The sequence below is a fragment of the Brugia malayi genome (assembly GCF_000002995.4).
Source record: "Brugia malayi strain FR3 genome assembly, contig: Bm_v4_Chr4_scaffold_001, whole genome shotgun sequence".
In the NCBI taxonomy this organism is placed as follows: domain Eukaryota; kingdom Metazoa; phylum Nematoda; class Chromadorea; order Rhabditida; family Onchocercidae; genus Brugia; species Brugia malayi.
The window spans coordinates 6998856-7008326 of NW_025062478.1; the positions used below are offsets into that span (position 1 = coordinate 6998856).

The 9471-nt window shown below is 30.4% G+C and overlaps 1 protein-coding gene across 1 annotated transcript; it reads left to right on the forward strand.

Moving 5' to 3' along the window:
- Positions 1-4886: 4886 nt before the first annotated feature.
- Positions 4887-9471, forward strand: Bm9940 (Uncharacterized protein; the record flags this gene model as incomplete). Its single annotated transcript, XM_001901725.2, has 10 exons — positions 4887-5099; positions 5769-5919; positions 6070-6135; positions 6562-6720; positions 7129-7337; positions 8087-8287; positions 8420-8559; positions 8805-8881; positions 8993-9105; positions 9304-9471. 10 exons carry the CDS (start codon positions 4887-4889, stop codon positions 9469-9471), a joined length of 1497 nt encoding a protein of 498 aa, XP_001901760.1.

Here is a 9471-nt window from a genome sequence, read left to right on the forward strand (position 1 = left end):
GGAGGTTCATCGCTTCCCATAAAATGTTTTCGCTTTGATGTCGTACGGTGGAATATTCGTAAATTTTGCTCGCATACTTTTAAGTCTCACATCGGCTTTAGTTAACAAAAACAGATAGATGTTTTTGAAAGATAATTTACAGAAAAATTAATCATTTTGTTATGATATTGATTTCTTACATTTAATAATCTAACAATTCATAAAAATTTCTCGAAAAGACGAAGTTGCTGGAATTGTCGAGAAAATTGAGTTGTTTCTTCTGTTTCCAGTTTACCAGTCGAATGATGTTTCAAAAATTTTCGAATTTTTCTGTCAATAAACAAACTAATTAAATCAACTACTCGTTTTCTTCTGTTTAAAATATGCATGATTGCAGTGAGAAATTATAAGATATTGCCAGATGCTTGTTGTGAAGTAAATAAATTATACTACTTTATTTGACGATAAATAAAATTAACTTACTCGACGATACAAATTTCGGAATAACTATCCGAATTTGAAATTCTTTAGAAATATTTCTGCAACTTAAATCCTAATTTTTTGTGTTTTGATCACTTACTTTTTTGCTGTTCCGCGGCAGCTTATCAGCTTGAATACTAAAAAGAACCAAAGATAAATATTTTGTTATTTTAGAAATATTGCTTATAAAACAGATTTTTTTTATCCATCTTTGAGCAAACAGGAAAAGTACATAGCTTTAAGTAACTATATTTTTAACGCTTATGAAATTTTCAAAGTTTCATTACTGTTTAATATATAATTGAACTGTTTTTTTAATAAGGTCGTTCATTTTCAATTTTGCTGATGGTTTGTATAATGCATTATTGGACATTGTTTTACTAATCTTTTCTATCATGATAATATGACCTTGTCATTTAATCATGATGGGATATGATCGAAGCGAACCATTTCACTAATTTTTCCTAAATTCTAATGTTGCTATCTGAAATAGTGAGCAAGGAAAACGTTAGTTGGAAGTACAAAGGTAACGACACATCTATGTTAAGTTAATTAATAGTTTCGGTTGGCTCAGACTCTGCTGTTTATTTAAAACAAGTTTTACATACTTGTGTGTGTATTTTAGTTACAAAAAGATGCATTATTAGTGATTTCGACCCATGATGTGAATAAAATTTTCAAATATTCTACTTATGAAATTCAATCGATGGTCTTAGTAGCTGCAACATTTGTCTGATTTTTCATAAACCTTTTTGTCCTTTTCGAAAAATAAACATTGCGCTTTGAGGTTTTAATAAGCTAAAAGTTAAAGGCAACGAAGCAAATTTTTATCAATACATCTATTTCCGTACTTAAAACAGATGAGAAGTCTTATAATATTCGCTCAGAAGTTACTTATATAACTCCAAAATTTGCAATTATCGAAAAACTGTAACTATAGAATATTAGTACTGGATTATCAAACTTCTATCATGAGAACTTGTATACTCATTGTGTTTTATCAAAGTTTCATTAAGATATTTAACATGAAATACTCAATTCGGTCTGAAGATCATAAGAGTGAAGGAAGAAATACTGAAATTTAGTGAGAGCTTATTTGCTGAACATCTCTCTCTATAAAACGAACATTGTATACAATTCCATTTGCAGACAAAGTTGATAGTTTTGCTGTGTTCTGTTGGTAAGGGCCTTGATGTGATGATGGAAAAGTGCGTTAATTCCTTCGAGGTCATCATTGTCTTTATCATCTTCATCGTTCTCGTCGTCATTGTCACTACTATCGCTAGTGACGAATTAAGATGAACTCAAACTTCGTCTCTTTTTCATCTACTAACGGAAAATTCAGGTCAAAACGATCCTCGTTGTTTGCTCTTTTACAAATGCACAGAATATGTTATTCTGCTTTATGTCTGATACACAGATTGGATTTTAATTCATTTCTTATCGTTAAAACAAAATGGTTTACTGGTTTATAATTCTCTCCCTCTCTCTCTCTTTCTGTCACTACTTTTACATTTATTTAAATCCATGATATCAATGATTTTCAGTTATCAAAGAACGAATTTGTTCTTCACTGTATAATGATGCCATTTTTTAAATTAAGTTTGAAGAAGAAAATAATTACCTCGAAAAAGTTATCGATAAAAGATTTACCCTTCACTATGTTTTGCCTTTCACTTCTTCAAAAAAACAAAATTAATCTATCAATCCACAAAATCATTAATCATCTAATCAACATTACGCGGTATTCAACGAATTTGAATAAAATTCGAATCTTTTAAGCATGACTAAATCTATTGCCATTTGGATGTATTTTTTATTCTGAATTAGCATTAGTAGTATCTTGTCTACAGAAAGAATAAAGAATATCTTCCATTGACTTCTTAATGTTGTGATAAAGACATCACATAAAATTCAAACTAATTAATTAGTAATGATTTTTTGTATTGCCATTTTTCAGAATGATATGCATATGCAATAAGCGATGCTAATTTTGAATCATATTTCATTATTTTAGGCATATATCACTTATTTTCATCAATACATCTTTAATCTATTTATTTATTAGAAGTACTTTTTACTCTTCACTTTTAATTGTTTCCTTGAACATTTCACTATTATTATACTTTGGAGAACAAAACTTTTCCAGTTAGCTTATTGTTAATCATACCTGAATTTTTTCATCAAATTACTTTGCAATTTCTTTCTTCATAATTCGTTTTCTATGAGATGGATTTTTTATTATTTGTAATAAACATGTCCAATTCTTATTTTACTATCAATCCAGAATTCAGAAGTACTTCTGGCTCATTAATGCAAATGTCAAATGAAATTTTCATCAATCATCGACTGAATTAGAGGAGAAATTAAGGCATAGCTGTTTTTCTTCTTCAAACTTAATTTAAAAAGGTAAAACAGATGCTTATCTGTAGAAATTCCTTCTATTAGCTAAATATTTGTTTCATTTGAAAATGTATTAACCATAAGAAAAGATGATAAAATATATTGATATATAAAAAAATGTAAATTCAATTTATAAATCAGTATCAGATTGATTGAAATGGGTTTCCTGCAAAATGGCTATTTTTTAAGCAATAAAATGAAAAATGATCACATGAAATTATGTAAATCAATTAATTCTTAAGGAAAATAAATTTGATGTTAATAAGGAGAGCAATAAAAATGCATCGTGGATTATTTGAGATTGAACAGTTGGCAAAATCTCAGTAGTGCGTCCTGATAACCCAATATTATCTTTATGACCAGATATTCGGTTGTTTTCCATTATTGCATTCCTTTCGCTTTGTAATTTCATTTATAATCTCTTTAATAAAATTTAAATATCAATTCTAGTAGCAAATGAAGCAAATTTTCCCTTAATTAACTGATCATAGAACTTGACTGATTTTTGTCTCAGAGTATAAATAGTCAACCTTTTCCCATGATAAAACTCTGGGGCGTTACATATTAGCTTAATCTGAAATTTGGATGACTTAATTTTCATACTATCAGTGTGTCAGTTATCTACTGGACTGCAATCTTTAGAGCATCGATCGAGTAAGTTAGAAATAATTGCGGTTCAATATGTGAGCATTTAATACGTAGACATTGACATTATTCAATTCTAGTTCAAATTCCTTCTGTGTTACGTTTACTCGTGGAGTAGTACTCATCGACATAATTCTGAAATGTTGAAATATCTGATAGATTTATCGGGCGTCATATGCGCATTCGTACAATCTGACAACTGTATGAATGCGCTCCTGCAACTTTCTGCCCCTACTGCTGCAACACATCTTCGTTCACCTCCTCCTTCACTTCTACCACTGATTTACACACACTGTGCTGCTGGAATTTCAAGGTGGTTTCAAAAAAATGTCATCTCTCCAAAGAGAAAACATCGTATCATGTTAATATGTCTACCAGTATACATTCATTTCTGCATTTCTTCTGCTAAATGACCTAAATTATTGAAGGAATCATTTCGTATGGCCTTCTCAATATTATCACTAGTTTAAAGTAAGAAGAGCAGATAAAATATGAAATGATTGTGACAGAAATAAAAGTAAAGAATGGAATGTTATGCTAGTAGAGTTATGAAGCTAAGTTATACACAGAACCACACATCTTCACAACAGTCGTCAATCCTATCTTTCACGACCGCTATTTAAGAAATAACTTCATTTCTAATCAATGTATAAATAATAGTTGCAGAAATTTCAGCTGTTTATATGTACGCTCAAATATGGTACCATCTCACAACCACAGTTTTAAAATTCGGAAAGTAAGTAATAATACGATTTGCAAATAATATAACAAAAGTAATTATGACAAATTATCCCTCTTTTTTTCAGCATGGTTGTTAGATTTAAAAAAAAAGATACTTTATTTTCCTGCTCTTTATGCTATTAAATATCATTTTTTTTCCTCAGTTTCATTTCTAAAAATATACCACCATAATTGGAATCAAATGTTTTAAATTTGTGACAAATTCTTTCATTCGAAATATTAAAAAAAGACAAAACTTCCTTTGAAACGAAGATACTGATTAAGCGAAGATGGATCATTTCCTGTTTAACTAAATCAATCTTCACTAGTGTAAAAATAAAAAAATAGAAGATATGAATAGGTCAAGATATAATTTATCTTGAATATATTTCAAAGTGGAAGAATTTTTATCATATAAAAGTTGATACAAAATATCATCAGAGATTTTAATTACACATACCGATCAATGACTATTCTTTTTAACTGATCTTTTGAAAATTTCGCATTTTGTGTAAATAATTCTTTTATACGGTAAAAGCGATGATGCATTCTTATCGTATATCATTCTAAAAGTCTATTTTATATCAAATTTTTTACTAAAATCAGGGTTTATTTATTTAAAAAAGGTATTAAATTCTGCAGATGAAGGCGTCGCAGTAATGGGTTTTAAAACTGTGCCGACAACAACACCGGAAACAGCTCTGAAAGAGCCAAAAACAAGTAAAGGAATCAGGAATCAATTCTGGTCAACAGGTTTTGCTAAAAGCGATGAACAAACACCAAAACGACCTGAAACAACTGTAAACAAGCAGTTTCTACCAAAGAAAAAGCACGGAATTAGTGAGGCTTGGTCAAAACAAATGCAAGAAAGTGTACGTTTTTAATCGTTCACTTTCAACGGAAAAAGCGTATTTTTGCTTCAGATACCAGTATTACACGTGAGGTATGCTTGCATTGGACCATGCATAAATAGTTAGAACGTGTTGGAACAAATTGTGGAATAAGCAAAGTGAACCCAGGGAAGTGCATTCAAAAATTTGGCTTAATCATATTAGCAAAACATTTCATATTGTTGTAATAATGTAAAGATGAGCCAAAATCAAAGAAATGAAGTAAAATGTTGATACATAGTTACATAAGGACTAAAAGAATGTCAGCTATGAAATTTTATTGGTAACTCGCAAATGAACTTTTCTTCGATACAAAGATGATTCGATTAAATGCTTGTTAGACTATAAACAAATTAAATCTTTTCATTTGATACAATATTGATGGAAATTTTTATCAGAAGCATACAGAAGAGAAAATGAATATTCAAAAAAAGGGTTTTAAAGTCTAGAGCTCAAAAAACCACATTAAATAGACTTCAGTTGATGAGTTATTGTTCAGCGACCGTTATTTTTTTCAAATTTAGTCGATATAAAAATAAGAAAAATACTTTTTGAATAAAAATAATTAAAAACTATTTTAAAAATATTCTTTAGAAGTCATGCTGATCTATTACTATTCTCATATCATTTGTTTTCACTAAGATATTTTAGCGTGAAGATCTGAAACAACCTTTTCCGTACACGCCATTCAAATCAGGCTCAGTAAGTAAAAAAACATCAGCAAATATATTGCGTGATGCAACCTTGAGCATGCGTTTGAATCAGGATTTTTCGCAAATTTATGGTACTGAACAGCAAACAGGTCAACACTTCCCTTTTCTTTCTAAATTTTTGTTACTTTTAAAATGGCAGATTTACAACGAAATTTCTCTAATTAAGAATTATGGACCCTAAAAATTTCAATTTTGTTCTTTCAATATCAGTCACAATCCAATAATTTCAGCTTTTTCAGGACATCCACGGACGATATCTAGTATTCAAGGGACAATGAGAACACATCATACTAACGGCTTATACAGTAAGTTATTCCTTCTGATTTTGTGATCTTATCAAACTCAATTCTCATATCAAAACCTTCAAATTCGTACACTTCATTTAGTTTTTTTTTTTCGAATTTTTTGAACTAACAGTAATAAATCGTACATTATCAGACGATTTATCATTGCAACGGAAAGACGTAAATTCAATTGTCTGTGATTAATAATTTAAAGATATCTGCAAATATTGCACTAAAATATAATTATAAATTCGTGCAAAAGTAATTATATAGTGATATCGGACGTAGAATGTTCAATATTTTGCAACAGTTACTGTGATAAATATAATAAATGATATTCATATATGATACTTTGATAAACCTAGTTACCATGATAAAACTGCTAGTTAGAAAGTTTTTTTTTTTTTTTTTTATAGAAAGTGAGTAATCTGATTTATCAACCTGTAGGTACCAGTGCAATACCACGCCCGGAGCCGAAAGGAATTTGGAGAGGGTCACAATCCGGAATAATCCCACCACCACCAGGATCATACCGTCCAGCTAGTGCGATGAATATGCCTGTCTTATCTCGACCACCTTCAAGAGCAAACAGCGACTTAGGAATAGGTATGAAATGATGAAGTAATTTACAATTCTGCTCAGCTGTTCACTGTTATTAATGTTACTTTTTATTTCTTATCTTGTAAAAAATACATAGAATAAATTCTTAACTGACTGAAATTATTTTGATTCATTTAATTTTCTTTTTTCCTTCTTCTTGTAGTACATAGATGAATATTAAATTAAATGTGGAATAATAATGAATTTGTTAAATGACTTATGCAGCTGTAATGTGCAAGAAAGAACCGAAAAATTTAGTAATTTAAATGCGTGTTTTTCTAGAAGATCAATGTGCAATGAAATCTGACTTATATCCAGATCAAAAATCAGAAAGGCGGTATATTACTGTTCTGAAATATTAGATTGTTATAATAACTGTTGAGTTCTGATTAATATATTGCTATATTCTGATAGGTACCATTGCTTTTTGCGATAATATCGGTACTGGACCATCGAGATATCAGAGCTATTGTACACTTCCTCGGCCGGAACAAATCGATTTCGACCAGCATTCAAACTATGGCAATGAAATTAGTCACATGGCTAAACAAATCAATCAGCTATATGGCCCCTACAATACACATGTTCAACCATCAATTAGTCCTAATCCAATGAGCAAGCAGGTCTGAGCCATTTTTAGTACTTTTGTTTTTGTAGCAAAAGCACCGATTGATAGGTTATCTTAAGATATTTCAGAGCACTAAGCTTTTTGGTGGTATCAAGATTTTGTTTTTATTTTCTTGTTAAATTAGAATGAATTTACCAGTACTTGCGATGTCGTTGATCACTTCATATCTATCTGTTGCATCTCTTTTCATTCAAATTTATTAAAACTCAAAATTAAAAATAAATTAGAAGTGAATCATTTTCTAATTATAGTAATTTTATTTTGCTAATATTGTTAATCGTTTTTTAATTTGCAACTTCTGTTGAAGGTCCTTAGTTGGAAATAAAGGCTGTGAGTTTTTTTTTTCTAAAATTTTTACTTTCTAAACATTAAAAAATTTTTTCGATCCAGACAATCTGCTTGATTTTGGAAATTATGCTATATCATCTTTGAAGCCTTCCATTAATCTACTTAAATTTTTTTAGTGAAAGAACAAGTGTGAAATTGAATGAGATTTATTTGAAAGTTCGGAAAGATTTAAGCTCTTTAAAAGTTTAAAGAGGTTTTGTAAAATCAAGGCATTTCAATTCCCACTTTCAACCGGAAGTGAACAACAAATAACTTTTGTTTCCTTTCAGGAATACATACAATTTTGCTGAAAAAAACTGTAATAGTTATAGTATAACCGTCACCTGTTTCCTTACCAGTGCATCGCTTTTAAATCAAACGAAATTTAATAAATTCTTGAATTCTGACCAACTTCAGGGTATATTACCAAATAGTCGACCGGCATCTTCGATGCTTATTGGAGCTCCAGGAATGGCCAGTGATTATCTCACCAGGCGACAGTCTTTATATGGGCCTGCCGAATCCAATGTTATCCCGCAAATATCTGACGAAGATATTTTAAAGCCTGCGAAAGAAATAGTCCACTTCGATGCACTTTCCGTGCTTTCTGTTCTTCAGGTTCATCTGTTTACTTCTATCTTCCAATTCTCTAACTATCAAAACAATCACAAATTATTGCTGAGATGTCTTATTCTTCGTCTGGCTACTTCTCTGTAAAGCTTTTTTCTGCATGATAAATGTATTTCTCAGGTTCTTTGTTCATTAGTAATCTTTGGTTGTGGAGTTTTGCGGATAATCTGGAATTCAAAATGGGCACTAGGTATCGAACTTCTTCTTGCTGCACTCGTTTTCTCAGCTGGTGTTACCGGAGTTTGTGCTAGCAGTCGAAGGTCTTTTTTTATCTCTATGTTTTATTCAAAACTTAAATTAGTAAGACTACTTTATTTCAGTGAAAGATTCAATTTTTGTATGTCACTTTTACAGAAGATAATTCATTGACATAGTGTTTATCATAAGCATAAATTAAATTAGGATTTAAAAATTATCTTACTTGATTACCAATTTGATTAAATTAATATTTTTCAATTCTTTATCCCTGAAACAAATAAAAATTACAATCGTGATACAATTTCAGGTCTTATAGCGCAGCAGCAGCAACATTCATCTTATCTGTGCTGAATTGTATTCTCTCGCTTATACCTTTTATACTGGGTAATCTAATTTCTCATCTTACTCTCAGTACCTGTGTAAAGAATGATTTTGAAATAAAAATTTGGCATTTAACAAATTTCACTGAAAACAAATTATTTTATTAATTCCTAGGTACGCTTCCGGTTATGGCAAATGCATTTCCTAGATCGAATCAGGAATGGCTATTTGACATGCATGAATCATTGGCTATCGACTATTTATTAAGTTTCACTTGTTTTGCCGAGGTCAGTTTGATCTCTACATACAAAGAAAAATCGAAGAGTGAAAGCAGTTTAGAATTCAAAAAAAGTGATATGGCAGTGGATTACATTTAATTTGGCTTCTTTTGATTTCGCATTTTTGGGAATATTTGAATTAAGCCTCAATCAGTGAAGTTTCATTCAAGCTAATGAAATCTGAATTTATTGCAAGGATAATTACAGTTAGTGATAGCAATGATAACGTCAATCTATGGGTGCAAGGCATTGGGTTTAACGATGAGGCTTGTTGAGAAGCTTCGCTTCAGTGCTGATCTGAATACTGTCTTCGAAGATTTATCTCCTGCAATACAAAAAGGAATGGAAGAAGTGGACAACAAGGAAGCAGTGTGA